Source organism: Lepus europaeus, unplaced genomic scaffold (assembly GCF_033115175.1).
Source record: "Lepus europaeus isolate LE1 unplaced genomic scaffold, mLepTim1.pri SCAFFOLD_416, whole genome shotgun sequence".
Lineage (NCBI taxonomy): Eukaryota > Metazoa > Chordata > Mammalia > Lagomorpha > Leporidae > Lepus > Lepus europaeus.
Window position 1 is genome coordinate 1 of NW_026909292.1, and position 20,659 is coordinate 20,659.

A 20,659-nucleotide genomic window follows, 5' to 3' on the forward strand; every position below is an offset into this window, starting at 1 on the left:
GCAGCGGAGTGCCTGAGTCTGATTCCTGGCTGCAGCTCTGTGAGGCAGACCCTGTGGGGCTGCAGTGACAGCTCACGTAACTGGGTTCCGGATACAACACGTAGGAGACCTGGACTGCACTGCTGGCTCCTGGCTTCACCCCAGCCCAGTCTCAGCTGTTGCAGGTATCTGAAGACTGAACCTCTCCCTGTATTTCAAAAGCCAGGTCACATCCCTACAAATCACAGGCAGATGTGCTTCTGAGCATCTCCCCTCCAGCACACTCACCAGTGTTATCTGCTCTGCGAGCTTTTCCTGAGAACTGTCTTGGGACGAGGCAGCGTTCTGAGCAGGGCTCTGGGGTTTGGGTGCGGCTGACACAGCCACCCCTGGAGACCGGGAAGCAACAGGAGACAGCGCCTTGTTGGTTGATGAGGAAGGTCTGTTCACTGGTGATGACCGTGCAGGCAGGGGTCCTGAGCCTAGGCCACTCACAGGTGCGAGGGACGAGGTAGACGAGGAAGTGGGCAGAGGCCGCTGGCAGGGCTGGGCAGAGTCCAGGGGTGGCCGTGTGGAGGCCACTGTCTAGCAGGCAGAGGAGCACAGCAAGGTCAAGACCCATTTCAGGACACGCACATAGTCCGCCCAGCAGAGGCAGTCAGCTGCCTCTCAGTGCCACAGGGCAAAGTGGTCAAGGAGACCACAGGGAGCACCACACACTACGCTGTGCCCACGAAACCCGAGGCCCCTGGCCTCCCACTGCCTTCCCAGCTGTCTTAGCACTGGTATGATCTGGCTCTGGTCTGTTCTTTCCACTTTTCCCAGCCTTTTCTCCTCTATTTTTGTAAAATAATTTAAAACTTAACTGTGTAAGCTTTTTCCTAATTGAAAAATACCAAGTACTCCTTTTTCATCTTTGCTGTGCAGAGCGAATGCAGATCCCACAGGCTGCAGGCTCCACTCGTCCTTGTGCATCCAGACCCAAGCTTGCGAAACCAAAGGAAAATCTGACCCTTGACTAAAGACTAAAGCAAATTCATCCGTCAGTCTTGGAGAGAAGGGGGTATCAACTTAGCGAGGAAGGTGCAGCTGGAATGAGGGCTATGTACAGACAGGTGCCAGAGACAGCACATGTACAGCCCAGGGAAGAGGCCACCAAGATGGCCTCTCACACCCAGGGAGCAGCCTGTTCCACATGGGTCTCCCCTAGTTAAAGGGATTTTCCTACTCATGGCTGGCCACATGCTTCCACTGGGACAGAAGGGGACCATGGCTGGCCACCCACTTCTGGAGATGAAGTTCACAGGGACATAGCACACCCATTCACCCGCAGGTCGTGGTGGCTATGTACACCCTTCAGAACCTAACCAGCCTACAAGGCCAGCACAGTTACAGTACCTGGCCCCTCACAGCAAGAGGCTGCCAAGCCCAGCCTGACCTACAAGTAAGAGGTTTCCACAGACTGTAAAGAGTTTTTTTTTTTTTTTTTTTTTTTTATTTTATTTTTTATTTTTGACAGGCAGAGTGGACAGTGAGAGAGAGAGACAGAGAGAAAGGTCTTCCTTTTTGCCGTTGGTTCACCCTCCAATGGCCGCCGCGGTAGGTGCGCTGCGGCCGGCGCACCGCACTGTTCCGATGGCAGGAGCCAGGTGCTTCTCCTGGTCTCCCATGGGGTGCAGGGCCCAAGAACTTGGGCCATCCTCCACTGCACTCCCTGGCCACAGCAGAGAGCTGGCCTGGAAGAGGGGCAACCGGGACAGGATCGGTGCCCTGACCGGGACTAGAACCCGGTGTGCCGGCGCCACAAGGCGGAGGATTAGCCTACTGAGCCGCGGCGCCGGCTAAGAGTTTTTTATTTTTAAAGATTTATTTACTTTATTTGAAAGTCAGAGTTACACAGAAAGAGAAGGAGAGGCAGAGAGAGAGAGAGAGAGAGAGAGATCGATCCTCCATCCCCTGGTTCACTTCCCAGTTGGCCTCGACAGCCACAGATGCGCCCTCAACAGCCAGAGCTGCGCCGGTCTGAAGCCAGGAGCCAGGAGCTTCTCCAGGTCTCCCACATGGGTACAGGGGCCCAAGGACTTGGGCCATCCTCTATTGCTTTCCCAGGCCATAGCAGAGAGATGGATCGGAAGTGGAACTGCCAGGTCTTGAACCGGTGCCCACATGGGATGCTGGTACTGCAGGCGGTGGCTTTACCCACCATGCCACAGCACCAGCCCCTGTAAAAAGGGCTTCTTTAAAGACACTTGGCACAGCTAATTCTTCAATACCACAGGCAGGTAAATGGACCTAAGAAAAACCATTGTGGGCTGGTGCTGTGGCGCAGTGGGTTAAGCCACGACCTGCAGTGCTGGAATCCCATGTGGGCACTAGTTTGAGTCCTGGCTACTCCACATTTTTTTTGGAAGGCAGAGTTAGAGACAGAGACAGAGAGAAAGGTCTTCCATCCACTGGTTCACCCCCCGAAATGGCTGCTATGGCCAGCGCGCTGCACTGATCCGAAGCCAGGAGCCAGGTGCTTCCTCCTGGTCTCCCATGTGGGTGCAGGGCCCAAGCACTTGGGCCATCCTCCACTGCCTTTCCGGGCCACAGCAGAGAGCTGGCCTGGAAGAGGAACAACCAGGACAGAATCCGGCACCCCAACCAGGACTAGAACCTGGGGTGCCAGCGCCACAGGCGGAGGATTAGCCTAGTGAGCCGCAGTGCCGGCCTGGCTACTCCACTTTTGATCCAGCTCTCTGCTAATGCTCCTGGGAAAGCAGTGGAACATGGCCCAAGTGAGAGACCTGGATGAATTTCCTGGCTGTTGCAGCCATTTGGGAGTAAACCAGTGGATTGAAAGCACTCTTCCCCTCTCTCACCTTCTGTAACTCTATCTTTTAAATAAATAAATAAATATTATTAAAAAAGAAATGAAAAACCACTAGGCTGCTAAAGCTGGCCACAGCTATAAGAGAAAGCATCCATGGGGATCATTTCACCAAAATCTACAGCGGGAGGGACTGCAGGAGCTCGCTGTCTGCTGGAAGCCACCTTCCTTGGCACAGCACTCACACACCCTGCACACTGTCAGTCACAGCCCCACTAGGTACTGACTGTACAGTCCTGCCAACGTATTCAGCCTTTCTGGTCTCAGTTTTTAAAATACTCTGCCTAATATAAAACAAAACAAAACAAAAAAAAACACAGACTAATGTCCACAAAGTACTGATGATCACAGGGCCCGACAGCTCGCCTCCGAAGTGACAAGTGGGAGCTCGTACACATTGCTGTTATTATTCTACCATTCCACACTGAAGACCTGGCCGTGAATCTCAAATAATCCAAAAGAGCTTAGATTCTGCTATGGTCTGGGAAAGCAGTAGAGGATGGCCCAAGTCCTTGGGTCCCTGCACCCACGTGGGAGACCCGAAAGAAGCTCCTGGCTCCCAGCTTTGGATTGGCACAGCTCCAGCCATTGCAGCCAATTGGGGAGTGAGCCATCGGATGGAAGACCTTTCTCTTTCTGCCTCTCCTCTCTCTGTTTAACTCTTTCAAATAAATAAATAAATCTTTAAAAAAAAAAAAAAAAAGGATCAACTGACTATATAAAAAAAAGGAAAAAGGAGCTTGGACTCTGAGCCCAGCGGTAAGTTCCCGTGCCAGTGAAGGAGAGGCTGAGAGGAGCGGCTGCACTGCACCTGACAGGGGTTAGCTGAGAACTGAGGACGCCGCTCCCGCGCTCTCCAGCTGGAAGAAGCCCAGGCTGTGTCCAAGGTCTCCTTAGGGACTGGGACTGCCTTGCTACTGCATCCCAAACACCCGGCTTCACTGCATGCGTGGACAAGAGACTCACTGCACTGATTTATTTTATTTGTGTGCATCTCATAAATACAACATCAGGAACACAGTAATTCTTCCCTCTGTACCTGCCATGCCACACACTCTCCTACCCCTCTACCTCTCCCTCTCCTGTTCCCTGTCCTGTTCTTCACCAAGAACTGTTTTCATTTAGCTTTATACAGAGGATTAACTATTCCAGGTAAAAAGTTCAAAGCTTAGTCTGAGAAAGAAAAAGAAAAAGAAAGAAAGAAAAAAACAAAACAAAAACATTTCAACAGTCCAGACAAGGGCTGCTCCAAGTTACTTACCTTGAAGGTGATTTCCATTTTTTTCCCCTTCCTCCCTCCCCCTTCTCTCCTTTCAGAAACTTATCTTTAAAGAACCCAAGAACGATCCATCTTCTGCCAGCTCTTAGACGAACTATAACTTATGAGACATAAGACTATTCTCCACCTAGTACACTAAAAGGAAGTGATCCTCGAGAGCCAATTTTACCAGTAAGTCTCATGACAGAACCCTGTGGGGACAGAGGTCCTGCATGGGAAGTTAGTGCACAGTGACAACTGTTGTTTATTTAACAACACAAGAGACTCACTTTGGATACCTGTAGTAGGGCCTTACTCAGGACTGTAGCAAACACAGTCTCCCAAAACGGGGAAGAGACCCACAGGGAGGAGCTGGCAAGGTTTAGGAGCTGGCCCAGCTCGTCACTTCATGCCATGGGTTTTGGGCCAGTTCCTCTGCACCTACCTGAGAGTTCCTGAGCACATCTAGTGGGAACATCAACATTAGGTGCAGGGCAGGAGGGCAGGCTCCAACTACTAACAGCTACAACATTCATTCATTTTCTACTATTTAAATAATGGCAACTATGACTACAGAGTAAATAAAAATACACAGTAGCTACAGAACTGATTGTGAACTGGGCAAATAAACTGCTATGAGAACATGTGCTTGGACAAATACACAAATCGCAAGCCAGCTCTGCAACTGTGTTTCCTTCTCTTCACCCTAACTACAAAGGTGTCTGTCCCCAGTGTACCTGTGGCTGGGATGGAAGCTGAGCCGCCTGGATCTTCCCAGGCCCCGGGATGTGGAGGGCTGGCTGCACGGGCTGTGGAGGAGGAATGGGGAGCTGGCTGGGCAGAGGCGCGGGCACAGCAGCATTTGGCTGCTGGGTCTTCAGCGGGACTTGAAGCTGTGTCTGAGCCTCCACCACCTGTGGCTGCTGTGCAAACTGCAGTGCAGACGGGAGGGCTGCAGTGGGGACACCGGTGGGGGGCAGCCTGGCAGGCAGCTGCGGAGGCGGAGTGTGCAAGCTGGCGGCGTTCTGCACAGGAGGCCCTGTGGAAGGGTCGTACTGCTGCTGGCTCTGCTTCTGCCCGGCGAGTTGCGTGGCCTGAGGGGCAGGGGGCATTCCTCCTGTAAAATAAGAAAACCCCCACGGCACCAGTTTCAGAGCGCGGCAGCTCCCACCCAGGAAGTCAAAGACCCGTCTCACTCTCCGATGGGCAGTGAGTGTTGTGCTAGATCTGAAGGCACAAACGAGCACACAGGAGGGAGAGAGGCGCTCGAGCTTTGCAGTCATCAGCATCAAGCAAAACAGACGTCAGCTACCACAGAGCACCCCCACAACAGCAGCAAGTCAGAAACACAGGGATAGAAACTGCTGAAAGGCACAGTGACAGTGAGAACGGGAGCTCCCACTGGAGGGACAAGAGTGTGTCCACTGGGCTCTTTCCATACGGCGTTAAGTGGGACACAGAAACAACCCAGCCTCAGAGACCACTCCGACACTTGGGTTCTCAACTGCGGGAGCCTGGGTTTGACCCTGGGTTTCAGATGGCTATGCCCTCCCTCTCTGGGAGCTGAGTGAGCCGGCGCCGAGGCCAGGTCTTACCTTGGACTGTTGGCATTAACTGCTGCAGAGGAACTCCTGTGCTCACCCCTGGGTGCTGGAAAACTACCCCTTGGTGACCCACTTCAAGTCGAGGTCTCTTAGACTGCTCTAGAATAATTTTCAAAAAAGGTGCAGTTTGATATAAAAATAAACCACAAAAGTAGTAAAAAAAAGTGTACGTGTTTCATAATCTTTGAACAGGGAGGCCTTTCTATGTATGACAGGACACAGTGGATAAATATTACTTTTTTTCATTAAAAATTTGCCAATGCAAGAAAAGCCATCATAAAAAGGCCAAGGACAAGCAACAACTGAGGGTCGACGCAGCCCATGGAGAACAAGCTGGTCAGAGGGTCCTAACAAACCACCGTGACAAGCACAGCAATCAGACAGATGACAGGCAGAGCATGGAAGGCTGGCCAGAGAACAGAGTCACAAATGATGAACAAACAGGAAAAAGCACTGCACAACCTTACTAAAAATTAAAGAAAATCACACTGAAACCGAACATCGACCATGATTAGAAGATTTATCATACTAATGCAACGGCCAACTCATCCAGAAACTGTTACGGTAGTGAGAACTGGCTGGCCCTCTTTCTTTGGAAGGCAATGGAGCATCAACCCCTCCTGACTGCACACGCACCCTGACGGAGCACTCTCACCTCAGGTGTACTGACAAACAAGAAATAAATGAGACTCTATGTTCAATCCTCTGTTGATTGTAGAAAAAAAATGAGGCAATAACAAATGAGCACTAATAATGATCTGCCTGATAAAAAAATGAATCCACCACATGGTGGAATACTATACAGCCATCATAAAGAATGAGTTATATGATTTGGAAAGATGGTCTCCTGTGTCACCATCTTAAAAGAAACATACATTGTATATATTTTCACATTTGGATTCTTCCAAAACAACACATGTGGCACTACTTGTGCCATGACAGAAGGACACCTGTGAGAATACACAACATCAGCAGTGGCAGCTGCTCATGGTCTGGGAGTTGACAGGCATCAAACCAGAGGCAGATGTCAATTTATACTCTTCCAAGCTGTATGAATCTTACCTTAAGATGTATTAAGTTTGTAATTTAAAGGAAAAATTCAGTTTAAAAAGACAACTTCAAAAAGATGATTTCACATTTAATCATAACATGGTGACTAAAGAACCTCCAAGTGCACATGGCAAAGACGCAATGTCTCTCGTCAACAGACAAATGTTTACCTCAGTGCACATAAACGTTCACACAAATACTCTGCCCAGCTGATAAACAGCAAAGGAAAATTAACATTCAAAGTAGAAAGACACCGCTGCTCTTTGGCGGGGACACACTCACTCGTGTCTGAGACACACCTGTGGGTGGCAGCCCCTGCTGCCTCTTGAACGGGTCTGTCTCTGCGGCACTGCCGGGCCCTGCCAGACTCCCCGCAAGCGCTTGCTGCTGAAAAAGGAGCAAATACACGAAGTCAAGTCAGCTCTAGCACCTCAAGAATGAACACAAACCAAACTATCACAATTATCCCAAATCCTGACCTTCTTAATGAGAAATGTTATCTACCCAGTCTCCTCAAATATCCACATCTACTGTATGTTTGTGTATAATGAAGTTCTAACTTACCTCTGTAAGGAAAATGTCTGAAATGGAATTTCAGATCAATGCACACTAGGGTCCTGTGGATGCTAACTGGCTTTGCAAACAAGCAAGAGCAGAAGGCTGGCAAACTAAGTCCACTGTGAAGACCACAGCTTAGTGACCTCCCCAGTCACACTGCCAGGAGCGAATGCATACCCAGAAAATGGAGTCATAAAAAAAAAGTTAAACTGCTTTCCTACTTGGAAATGACATTAAAACCCCAGTAATAACAATCTTGGATCTTCAAAGTGCTATTTGTACTGTTAGCAACCTACAGCTATTTGAAAATGTGTGCGTGTGTTACTTAAGATGTTTAAATAAAATGAAAGCAGCAGTCAGAAAGGTCACAAGTCACATGATTCCAACTACTGTCCTAGGGTAACACGTCTGGAAAAGGCAACTCCAGAGAGAGCAAAAAACAAAACCAAAAACAACCAGTGGCTACCAGGCATTGGGGTGGGGGTGGAGAGAGCTCTAGGGTAGAAAACCACTGTATGCGACACGGTACGGCAGATGTGTACCATCACGGCCACAGTGCATGTGTCCACAGTGTGAACTGTGGCTCTGCGTGACGACAACCTGCCAGCAGGGACTCACTGAGCACAACACGTGAACCCTCCCGTGGCGCTGTTGCTAGTAAAGAAAGATGTGAAGTGCAGGGCCAGGGGCATACATGGAACTCCCTTCCTCTCAATTCTGCTCTAAAAAAATAATCTGTTAAAAAAAAAGAATAATAATTAAAAAAAAAAAAACAAAACTGACATGAAGACAGGAACTGGTCAGGTCTGGGTCAGCAGACGTAACTGCAACCCCAGCCACAGTAAGTGCTAAGGACAGTGATGCGGGTTTACCAAATGCTTCCTGCAGGGTACAATTGTATCAGCTCTACTTGGGGAAGCATCTTACATGCCAACGTTAGACACCTAGACTACCCTCAGCTGAGGGCAAGGGGGCCGTCTGACCCAACCGCCTTGAACCGTCAAAGGGTCATCGCCCAGCACCACGACTCCTGGACCCTCTGCAGACAGCTCGCTAGCAAGTCATTCAGGGGACATGACAACACAGTGACTGTCACAGGATGGCGCCACATTTACATCAAACAAGGCTGAGGAGCACAGGGAAAGGGGATGCAGGAGGGGAGGAAGACAGACATGGTCTGAACAGCTGCAGGGAATACTATGAGCGGGGCCCGCATCGTGACTCACTTGGCTAATCCTCCACCTGCGGCGCTGGCATCCCATATGGGAGCCGGGTTCTAGTCCCGGTTGCTCCTCTGCCAGTCCAGCTCTCTGCTGTGGCCCAGGAAGGCAGTGAGGGATGGCCCAAGTGCTCGGGCCCTGCACCCACATGGGAGACCAGGAGGAAGCACCTGGCTCCTGGCTTTGGATCGGCGCAGTGCTGGCCGTAGTGACCATTTGGGGGGTGAACCAAAGGAAGGAAGACCTTTCTCTCTCTCTCTCTCACTGCCTAACTCTACCTGTCAAATAAAAATAAATGAATGAATGACTGAACGAATGAATACTATGAGCTCCGAGCAGGACTACAGCTAACACTCTGTGTGCGTGTGCGTGTGTGTGTGTGCGCATGTGTGTCTCTCCCATCCAAACTGCCCAAGTGTTCTACAATGAAAAAAAGGAAGTTATTTTTAGATAAAACAAATTGATAAAGGTTTTGCATCCAATAACAGCCAAGTCATTCCTATCTGACCAAACATATTCCAAAAAACCATAAATTCTAGATTAAACATAAAAAAAATAAGGAAAGGTAGGTGGATGACATGGTAAAGGAATCTACCCTTGTAAGAAGGGAACAGAACCTGGCAAGGCTTCCAGGTCACACGTGCCACAGCTCGAATGTGGTCAGCAGCATGAGTGACAGGATGGAGGTGACTGCTGGGGGAGGCGGCCAGTTCATTCTGCAGTCTCCGCCTCCGACTGACTCCTAAACCACACACAACCACAAACAGACCCAAAAGCCAAAATACCAAACATAATTCAAGGTGCTGCCCGACTTCAGAGACAAGAGTCTGAGCTCCAGTTCCATCAAGTTAACCAAGTGTTAGAAAGCAAAGCAATCATTGCCCTTGATGAGAACAAACAATTCAGAGTTCCTAACGTCACTGGTGACTGTCCCAAATCCAACTCAAACTTACTGACGCATACAGACAGGCAGGAACCCGTGAGCCAGACTCCCAAGACAAGCAACGGGGCCAGTGCTGAGGCACAGTGGGTGAAGCTGCCACTCACCACACCAGCATCCCCTGTCAGAGAGCCAGCTGCAGTCCGGGCCACTCTGCTTCTGATCCAGCTTCCCGCTAATGCAAGTACCTGAGCCCCTGCCCGCCCATGTGAGAGGAGGACGTTTCTGGCTTCAGTCAGGCCCAGCCCTGACTGTTACGGCCATTTGGATGCAGATTTCTCTCTCTGTTGCTCTGCCTTTCAAATTAATACGTTTTTATAAAAGAAAAAAAAAAAAAGAGGGGTCATCATAGCCAGTGTAGTAGTTTAAGCCTCCATCTACAGTGCCGGCGGCATCCCATATGGGCACCGGTTCGTGTCCTGGCTGCTTCTCTTCCAATCCACCTCTCTGCTGATGGCCTGGGAATGCAGTGGAAGATGGTCCAGGTGTCTGGGCCCCTACACCAGCGCGGGGGACCCAGATGAAACTCCTGGCTCCAGATTGCCCCAGCTCCAGCTGTTGCTGCCACTTTGGGAGTGAATCAGAAGATGGAAGACTTCTCTGTAACTCTGCTTGAAGAGAAAAGGAGAGAAGAGGAGAGAGAGGAGAGGAGAGGAGAGGAGAGGAGAGGAGAGGAGAGGAGAGGAGAGGAGAGAGAGGAGAGAGAGAGAGAGAGAGAGAGAGAGAGAGAAGAGGAGAGGAGAGGGGAGGGGAGGGGAGAGGAGAGGAGAGGAGAGGAGAGGAGAGGAGAGGAGAGGAGAGGAGGGAGAGGAGAGGAGAGGAGAGGAGAGGAGAGGAGAGGAGAGGAGAGGAGAGGAGGGAGAGGAGGGAGAGGAGAGGAGGGAGAGGAGGGGAGGGGAGGGGAGGGGAGGGGAGGGGAGGGGAGGGGAGGGGAGAGGAGGGGAGAGGAGGGGAGGGGAGGGGAGAGGAGGGGAGAGGAGGGGAGAGGAGGGGAGGGGAGGGGAGACAAGCACAGACACTAAGCCCAAAAGGACCCACAGCCTAGAATCAGCAGAGAGCAGTGTCAAAGTGGTTTCAATAAGCACGCTCAAGGGCACAGTGAAAACCACACAGTAATAAAGATGAGAAGAAATCTTGATAGAAAAAGACACTTAAGAGTCAAACAGAGGCCCTAGAGAACTGAAACACACAGCATCTGGGTAACAAATGTATTGGGCAAGTTTAACAGCAGAGTGAGTGTGCACAGAGTCAGTGAGCTTAGAGGTTCTTTAAGACAGGAAGCAAGAAGAGAGCTCGGGCAGTGCTCAGTAAGGACCAACCAACACAGGGTTAAGAGACTCCAGAGGCCACCAAGGACACCCGAGACTCTACAGCAATCCAATGGACAAGGAAAACTCTTTAAGAAATGGTCCTGGGGACAGCGTTGTGGTGTGACAGGTTAGAGCTGCCACCTGCAACACTGCCATCCCATGTGAGCACCAGTTCCAGTTCTAGCTGCTCCACTTCCCATCTAGCTCCCTGCTAATGTGCCTGAGAAAGCAGTGGACGATGGGCCAAGAGCTTGGGCCCCTGTGCCCACATGGTAGCCCCAGAAGAAACTCCAGGTTCCTGGCTTTGGACTGGCCCAGCTCCAGCTGCTGCTGCCATTTGGGGAGTGAACCAGCAGATGGAAGACCTCTCTCTCTCTCTCTCTCTCTCTCTCTCTCTCTCTCTGTAACTCTGCCGTTCAAGTAAAAAAAAAAAAAATCTTTAAAAAGATAAAAAAGGGGCTGGCACCATGGCTCACTTGGTTAATACTCTGCCTGTGGCGCTGGCATCCCATATGGGCACCGGTTCTAGTTTCTGTTGCTCCTCTTCCAGTCTACTCTGCTGTGGCCTGGGAGGGCAGTGGGGTTTGGCCCAAGTGCTTGGGCCCCTGCATCCGCATGGGAGACCAGGAAGAAGCACCTGGCTCCTGGCTTCAGATGGGCGCAGCTCCGGCCATTGCGGCCATTTGGGGAGTGAACCAATGAAAGGAAGATCTTTCTCTCTGTCTCTCTCTCTCTGTCAAATAAAAAAATAAAAATAAATTAAAAAAAAAAAAGATGAGAAAAGGTCCTGTAAGACCAGGCGTACATGTGAAAGAGTGCACAAAGTAGATGTCAAAAAGCAGAGACCTGTGCTCACCAGCACACTGACAGGGGACCCAGCTGTCTGCACACTGCCCCCCTGACACAGGACACAGAGGCTACAACTACACTGGAATTCCCCAAGCATCAGAATGGTTTCTACTTTTTATTTACTCCATCTTCATGAATATATTATTGTGGTTTTTAAAATACAAACTAGACTTTAACTATAAACTATTATTAGAATTCTTTTAAAAAGGAAGAAGAGCTTACATATAGAAAGAGTACTCTGGCAGGAATTTAATTCTGGGTGCTCATTCTGAGACAATGCTGGCATTGTTTATCCCTGGAAGACTTACTACGATGTACAGGGTGCCCAGAAACTACAACAAGAAAGAGCCAGCCACACACAGCTCATAGAAAGACAACTTAACAGTGTTTCCCCCAAAAGAGAAAGACAGATACAAGTTATTCCAGAGGAAGAAATTAAAACCAGCATGCATAGTTGGAAATTCCTAGGAAGCAGATTTCTGTGCCCTTTAAACAAATAATGAATAAACAAACAGCAAACTAACTGAAACAACACAGAACTGGGTGCTCACACTCAAGAGACAAGAGTGGCATCCAAGACAGGGACTATGGTCTTTCCCAGGCCCTTCAACACACAACTGTGTATGGAGAAGGTGGAGCAGCCTGAGGTTTCTCTCTACCCAAGTTCCTAAAAGAAGCCTCTCCATGCTTGACCTTGGCCTTAACTGAGAAAAACACAAACAATAAAACCACATGTGCTTTCTTTTTAAAACGCGTACGTGTAAACATCCTGAGATACACTTTATACCTCTGAACTTCGAAGCACTCACATAAAATCATGAACACATACAAAACATAAAAATAATGGCTGAGTTTAGAGTCACAGGGCTATAAAAAATTACTCATTTTCTCTAACATAATAATCATTGAAAAAGACTCACCAATCAGAATAGTTTCATAAAATATAAAAATCAGGTGCCGACATTCGGCATCGCGATTAAGATGCTGGCTGGAGGGCCCAGTGCTGTGGCGCAGCAGGTAAGGCTGCTGCTGGCTCAAGACCTGGCTGCTCCATTTCTGATGTAGCTCCCTGCTTATGGCCCTGGAACGCAGCGGAAGACTGCCCAAGTGCTTGGGCTCTGGCACCCATGTGGGAGACCCAGAAGAAGCTCCTGGCTTTGGATCGGCCCAACCCTGGCCACTGGGACCATTTGGTGAGTAAACCAGCAGATGGAAGATCTCTCCCTCTTTCTGTAACTGTTCCTTTTTTTTTTTTTTAAGATAAATTTTTTAAAGATTTATTTTATTTATTTGAAAGATAGAGTTACAGAGAGAGGTAGAGAAAGAAAGAGGTCTCCCATCCACTGGTTCACTCCTCAGATGGCCGCAACGGCTGGGGCTGCGCAGATCCGAAGCCAGGAGCCAGGAGCTTCTTCTGGGTCTCCCATGTGGGTGCAAGGGCACAATGAGTTGGGCCATCTTCTACTGCCTTCCCAGGCCATAGCAGAGAGCTGGATTAGAAGAGGAGCAACTGGAACTAGAATCAGCACCAATATGGGATGCCGGCGCTTCAGGCCAGGGCTTTAACCCGCTGTGTCACAGCGCCAGTCCTTAACTGTTCTTCCAAATAAATAAATAAATAAATAAATAAAAGATGCTGGTTGGAAAACCTGCATCCCACTTCAGAGTGCCTGGGTTTAAGTCCAGGATCTGCTCCTAATTCCAGGTTCCTGCTAATGTGCATCTGGGAGGCAGCAGGTAGTCTCTGCCACTCATGAAAGACCCTGACAGAGTTCCTGGCTCCTGGCTTCAGGCTGGTCAGGATTCTCAGTTCTCAATATAATGGATTATTAGCAACTACTAAGCAAAGAGTTATTTTAAAACCAGCACCAGTCGCTGATCTGGGCAGTAAACTAGTGGATGGGAACTAACACTCACTCACTCTCTCTCTCTGCCTCTTACATAATGTTTCGCTGGTAGTCAGGACACCCATATACTGCTCAACTACCTGATTTTGATTTCCAGCTCCAGCACCTGACTCCAGCTGTGTGCCAATGCAGACTCCAGTGGGCAGTGGTAACGGCTCAAGTAATGGTGTTCCTGCCACTCTCATGGGAGACCTGAATTACATTTCCGGCCATCACAGGCATTTGGGGAGTGAGTCAGCAGATGGCAACTCTTTGTCTCTCTCTCTTGCAAGTAACTGTAATACCAATGTTGTTTTGTCTACATGTGACTGTATCCATAACTACCACCCCAAAATCCCCAGAAACAGAAATTAGCAAATACATAGTACTGAAAACGCAGGATTTACCATGGAAGTTAATTGGCATAGATCACTTTATTGAGAAATTCTACAATCGGTTGCAAATAACAAAACTCATCTTGAAATCTGTCTTAAACTCTTTCTGGACTGCACCACTGAGCTGCAAGACCACACATAACAATGAAACTAGGACCACTACATATGTCTAGCAGCACTTTCAGCTAAAACAAATAAATACCACAGAGAAACTTATACAAACTGATTCATTAATACTATAAGAATTTTTCCCAGATTATATAAAAAATTTAAAATTAGAAAAATTGCTAATAAAAAAATTTTAAGTTCTCAATATAATGGATTATTAGCAACCACTAAACAAAGAGTTATTAAAAAATAGAACATAAAGAGTATTTGTGTTTTTTTTTTAAGATTTATTATTTTTTTTAACTGAAAGAGTTACCAAGAGGCAGAGGCAGAGGCAGAGACAGAGAGAGAGAGAGAGAGAGAGAGAGGTCTTCCATCTAGTGGCTCACTCCCAAGATGGCTGCAACAGCTGGAACTGTGCTGATCCAAAGCCAGGAGCCAGGAGCTTCCTCCAGGTCTCCCACGCGGGTGCAGGGGCTCAAGGACTTGGGCCATCTTCTACTGCTTTCCCATGTTATAGCAGAGAGCTGGATCGGAAGTGGAGCTGCCACGACTCGAACCAGCGCCCTTATGGGATGCCAGCACTGCAGGTAGTGGCTTCACCACATCACAGTGCATCTTCAGCACATCACAGTGCTGGCCCCCAGAAAGAGTATTTGTTAAATAAAATTTAAAAAGTGTAAGTGCAATTATTTCCATTGACATATATGTCATATAACTTAAAACATCATTGCCAGGGCCAGTGCTGTGGCATAGGTTAATCCCTGCCTGCAGTGCCGGCATCCCATAATAGACACTGGTTCTAGTCCCGGCTACTCCTCTTCCAATCCAGATCTCTGCTATGGCCTGGGAAGGCAGTAGAAGATGGCCCAAGTCCTTGGGCCCCTGCATCCGCATGAGAGACTAGGAAGAAACACCTGGCTCCTGGCTTCAGATTGGCGCAGCTCCGGCTATTGTGGCCATTTGGGGAATGAACCAATGCAAGGAAGACCTTTCTCTCTGTCTCTCCCTCTCACTGTCTGTAACTCTACCTTTCAAATAAAAAAAAAAGTATTAAAAAAACCCCATCATTGTATTAGATGACAGCAGTAGGGATAATTATTCATTTTCACTAACAGGAAAAGTATGAAAAATACTTTCTACTTAGGATGAGTCTTCCTGTAAATAAAGTATATCTGTCTGTATTATCTTACAAAAGGAGTCTTCATAAAGTACATGAAAAATGTAATTATGAAAAAACCATTAGGCCGGTGCCGTGGCTCAACAGGCTAATCCTCTGCCCAGTGGCGCCGGCACACCGGGTTCTAGTCCCGGTCGGAGCACCGGATTCTGTCCCGGTTGCCCCTCTTCCAGGCCAGCTCTCTGCTATGGCCCGGGAAGGCAGTGGAGGATGGCCCAAGTGCTTGGGCCCTGCACCCCATGGGAGACCAGGATAAGTACCTGGCTCCTGGCTTCGGATCAGCGCAGTGCGCTGGCCACAGCACGCTGGCCGCGGTGGCCATTGGAGGGTGAACCAACAGCAAAAGGAAGACCTTTCTCTCTGTCTCTCTCTCACTGTCCACTCTGCCTATCAAAAAAAAAAAAAAAACTATCATAGATTTCAATTTTTTTGCATCAAAATAAACTTATTTTTCCACAAACTTCTTGAAGTGCCCTGCACAGCAGAGAATTCTGAATTTTTCTCCTACAGTTTGACAATCAATATAAATCAGCCAGCATAAAAATTCTACAATTGGTTATAGATAATAAACGCATACTGAGATTATAACCCCCAAAATAAAGATGGTTGAGGCCTGCTTGTAATGCTAGCATCTTATATGGGCAATGGTTTGAGTCCCGGCTGCACCACTTCTGACCCAGCTCCCTGCTATGGCCTGGGAAAGCAGTGGAAGATGGCCCAAGTCCTTGGGTCCCTGCACCCATGTGGGAGCCCTGGCTGGAGTTCCTGGCTCCTGACATCAGCATGGCCCAGCCTCAATCAGCAGATGGAAGATATCTCTGTCAGTCTGCCTTTCATATAAATAAATAAATAATTTTTTTTTAAAAAGGCACAGAGAAACTCATTTAAATAGTGTTATCTCATTCACTGGACAACTCATGCAATTTTTCTGTATGTTTGAAAGTTTTCATGATACAGAACTGAAAAGGAAAAAGGGAAGTACATTACACAATTACACAAAAACAGCTCTGCCCTGGTGCTCTTCTGTAACCTCTGCCCATCACCATCATGCTGCCAAGTTCACCGGCAGGGACACGCTGTGGCCTCAGCTTATCCCCTTCCACTGACTGCTCTGACACAACCAGTTCTCTCCAGTTCAGGGCTCGGAGACAATGCTGCCAGGAGCATCACTCCACGTAAGTTGTGGGACACAGTACCAAGAGTCTGGAGAAATCTCTGGTCAAAGGCAATGAACACTGGCCAGCGCCGCGGCTCAATAGGCTAATCCTCCACCTGTGGCGCCGGCACCCCAGGTTCTAGTCTCGGTTGGGGCAGCGGATTCTGTCCCGGTGCCCCTCTTCCAGGCCAGCTCTCTGCTATGGCCCGGAAGTGCAGTGGTGGATGGCCCAAGTGCTTGGGCCCTGCACCCCATGGGAGACCAGGAGGAAGCACCTGGCTCCTGCCTTCGGATCAGCATGGTGCGCCAGCCGCAGCGCACCGGCCGCGGCGGCCATTGGAGGGTAAACCAATGGCAAAAGGAAGATCTTTCTCTCTGTCTCTCTCTCTCACTGTCCACTCTGTCAAAAAAAAAAAAAAAAAGAGAGAGAGAGAAAGGCAATGAACACTGCCCACCATTTCCGGATGATGCTAAGATACTTCCGCATGACTTAACCAAACCACACTCCCATCAAAAGTGGAGGGACCTACATTGTGGCACAGCAGGTTAAGCTGCTGTTTGCAACACAGGCATCCCATATCAGAGGGCCAGCTACTCTGTTTTTGATTCAGCTTCCTGCTAATATACCTGGGAGACAGCAGATGATGGCCCAAAAACTTGGGCCCTTGCATCCATGCGGGAAACCCAGGTGGTGTTCTTGCCTCTTGGCTTAGGCCTGGCCCAGTCCTGACTGTTACAGACATTGAGGAATAAACAGCAGAAGGAAGACCTTTTGTCTTTGTCTCCCTTTCTCTCTTTAGCCTTGCCTTTCAAATAAATAAATATTTTTTTAAAAAGTGGATGAAAATTTAGAGCTACAACAACAGCCCATCCAATTTGATTTCTGGACATTCATTGAGTGCAAAAAAAAGTCCCTGCGCTTTGGGGACTATTTTTTCTTATGCTGAGAGGCATTCCTTGGGTTGCAATGTCCCACAAGTATCTATCAATGTGACTTATAAACACATTATTATATATCTCCAAGCATTAACAGGAAAGATAACCCACTAATAAATTTTCTGATGATCTCCAACTTACAATTTATCTTCCACTGTATCAAACCCAGAGTGCCTAAATGGCAGAATCAAATTATTACTACCCACTGAAAGGAACCAGGCTCTCTGAAGAAGTGACTGCCTCTAAGGCTGGACCCCAGAATAGACACAAAGAACCACACGTGCTTTGTGCACAAGTGTGCCAAGGCTAGCATGCAAGGGCTTCAAGAGACAGCGTGACCAGAGCATCGAGGCAGGACTGGGAGGTGCCGAGGGGACTCCGGGAGTCTGACACAAAAACAGCATCTGACAAATTCACCATCCATTTATGACCAATATTGGCATAAATGGGTGCTTCCTTAACAAAACAAACATCCACAAAATCCTAACAATATCCTACTTAGTGGTGAAAGACTAAAGGCACCTGAGTGCAGGAAGGTGAGGTATCTGTCCTCACTTCTCTTGCTCCTTGCTATACTGCAGGTCCTCACCAGTACAATGAAGAAATAAATAAAGAAATAAAAGGCATACAGCTTGGAAAGGAAGAAAATAAATGTTGTTCTATTTGCAACTATGATTCTCAATGTAGAAAATCTCATGGAATGTACAAAGAAAAAAAAGCTACTCAAAAAAAAAAAAAAAAAAAGAGTTCAGAGGGTTACAGAGGGGCCACCATTGCAGCGTAGCAGGTAATGCTGCCGCCTGAAACATCGACGTCCCACAGTGGTACTGGTTCATGGTTCAAGTCCTGGTTGCTCCACTTTCAATCCAGCTCCCTACTAAATGCCTGCGAAAAGCAGGGGCAGACAGCCCAAATACCTGGACTTTTGCAACCCACCTAGGAGACCCAAATGAAGCTTCTGGCTCCTGGCTTGGGCCTGGCCCATCCCTGGCTATTGCAACTATCTGGGGAGTAGCCAGTGGGTAGAAGAGCTCTCTGTCTCTTCCTCTCTCTACAGAACTCTTTCAAATAAATAAATCAATCTTTAAAAAGAAGGAGGTTGCAGAATAATGTTTCTGTTTACTTGCAGTGAACAGCTAGAAAGCCTGCAAATTTTAAATACTGTTAAAGACTTGGAACACCAAGGTGTTAATCTAACAGAATAGGGGGTCAGTGCTGTGGCGCAGTGGGTTAACACCCTGGCCTGAAGCACCAGCATGGCCTGAAGCGCCGGCATCCCATATGGGCGCTGGATCGAGCCCTGGCTGCTCTAATTCCGATCCAGCTCTGGCCTGGGAAAGCAGTAAGAAGATGGCCCAAGTCCTTGGGCCCCTGCACCCACGTGGGAGACCCAGAAGAGGCTCCTGGCTCGCGGCTTCAGGTCAGCGCAGCTCCGGCCGTTGCAGCCATCTGGGGAGTGAACCATCGGATGGAAGACCTATCTCTCTCTCTCTCTCTCTCTCTCTCTCTCTTTGCCTCTCTCTCTGTGTAACTCTTTCAAATAAATAAACCTTTATTGCCAAGATGTCCCTTCCCCACAACTGGCCAACAGTCAGCATGATCCCAATCAAAATCCCAGCAAGATGTTCCAGAGATATCAACAAGCTGACTCTGAAATTTACATGAAAAAGGAAGGAACCAGAATGATCAAATCCATTCTGAAACAGAGCAACAAATCTAGAGACCTCACCTCCCCACCTCTGGACGTTCCGTAAGACTACGTACGGCATGAGAATAACATGGCACTGACAAAAGACAGGGGAGACAGTCCAGAAACAGAACCACACAAACAGGATCAACTGAGTCTGGGAAAGACACAAGTCAGTTCGAAGATGTAGGATGTGTTTTCCAAGAACTCATGCTGGGACAACCAAATATTCATAAGCAAAAAAAAAAAAAAAAAAAAAAAAAAAGTCCCCGGTTGCCCCTCTTCCAGGCCAGCTCTCTGCTGTGGCCAGGGAGTGCAGTGGAGGATGGCCCAAGTCCTTGGGCCCTGCACCCCATGGGAGACCAGGAGAAGCACCTGGCTCCTGCCATCGGAACAGCGCGGTGCGCCGGCCGCAGCGCGCTACCGCGGCGGCCATTGGAGGGTGAACCAACGGCAAAAGGAAGACCTTTCTCTCTGTCTCTCTCTCTCTCACTATCCACTCTGCCTGTAAAAAAAAAAAAAAAAAAGTCATAGGATACAAAACTAAATTCAAATTGGATCATATATTTAACTTTAAAAAACTTCTAGAAGCAGACAGAGAAGAAAATATTTGTGACCTTGGATTAAGAGAAGCCTGATACATAAAAGAAAAATAAACGATACTGCATCAAAATTTAAAACTTCTGTTATGTAAAAGATGGTATTAAAAGAAGGAAAAGTGGGGCCAGCGTTGTGGCGTAGCAGGTTAAGCCTCCACCTACAATGGTAGCATCTCACAAAGGCACTGGTTCAAGATTTAGCTGCTCCACTTCTGATCCAACTCCCTGCTAAAACGCCTAGGAAAGCAGCAGCAGATGGCCCCAGTCCTCGGGCCCCTGCACCCACGTGGGAGACCCAGAAGAAACTCCAGGCTCCTGGCTTAAGTTTGGCCCAGCCCTGGCCATTGTGGCCATTTGGGGAGTGAACTAGTGAATGAAAGATATCTCTCTCTCTCTAACTCTACCTTTCAAATACATTAAAATAAATAAATCTTTTAAAATAAAAGATAAGAAAAAAAGTCATACACTAATGGGAAATTCTGCAAATCAAATACCTGTCAAAAAAATTCTAATACCCACCTCATGCAAAGAACTTTCGAATGCAATAAAACACACCACTCAATGAAACAACAGGTGAGATGTGAAGAGATGCTTTACCAAAGACAACAGACGTCACATGAGCACAGCTTTGGTCTTGAGAGACAGTTTCCAACCACCACACACCCGTGAGAATGACAAGAAAATTGGTAATAACCATTACCAGTGTAGCCATTTCTCACAAAGCTGAGCATACAACTGGCAACCCAGCCATCCCACCCCTAAGTATCTTATCCAAGTGACACGAACACCAATGTTCACATGTAAAAATCACATGTGAACGTCTGCAGCCTTCTTCTTAAATTCCAGAAATGGAAAACAACCCAAACATCCTTCCAGGGTTGAATGAATAAAGAAACCAGGTCCCTTCCCACAACGGAAACCATCCTACAGCACAGAGAACACTGCTGGGCGCATCCCACACACACCCTGCTGACCATACGCTGAGAGGCATCAGTTGACTGCATTTATGTTCCATTCTGGAAAAAACACCACCACAGAGACAGAGAGCAAAGGTCAGGAAGGCCAAGGCCCT

General features: G+C 48.2%; 1 protein-coding gene across 1 annotated transcript in view; it reads right to left on the reverse strand.

Annotated features, from left to right (window-relative positions):
* Positions 1–267: 267 nt before the first annotated feature.
* The window catches only part of LOC133755376 (E1A-binding protein p400-like), a gene marked incomplete at its 3' end in the record, with an annotated part of 37,378 nt that continues 16,986 nt past the window's right edge, over positions 268–20,659 (reverse strand). The window contains exons 3-6 of the mRNA XM_062185488.1: positions 7,063–7,150; positions 5,705–5,812; positions 4,847–5,226; positions 268–564 (exon numbers count right to left, since the gene is read on the reverse strand). Coding sequence (XP_062041472.1) covers positions 268–564; positions 4,847–5,226; positions 5,705–5,812; positions 7,063–7,150 — 873 coding nt within the window. The remainder of the gene's footprint in view (positions 565–4,846; positions 5,227–5,704; positions 5,813–7,062; positions 7,151–20,659) is intronic.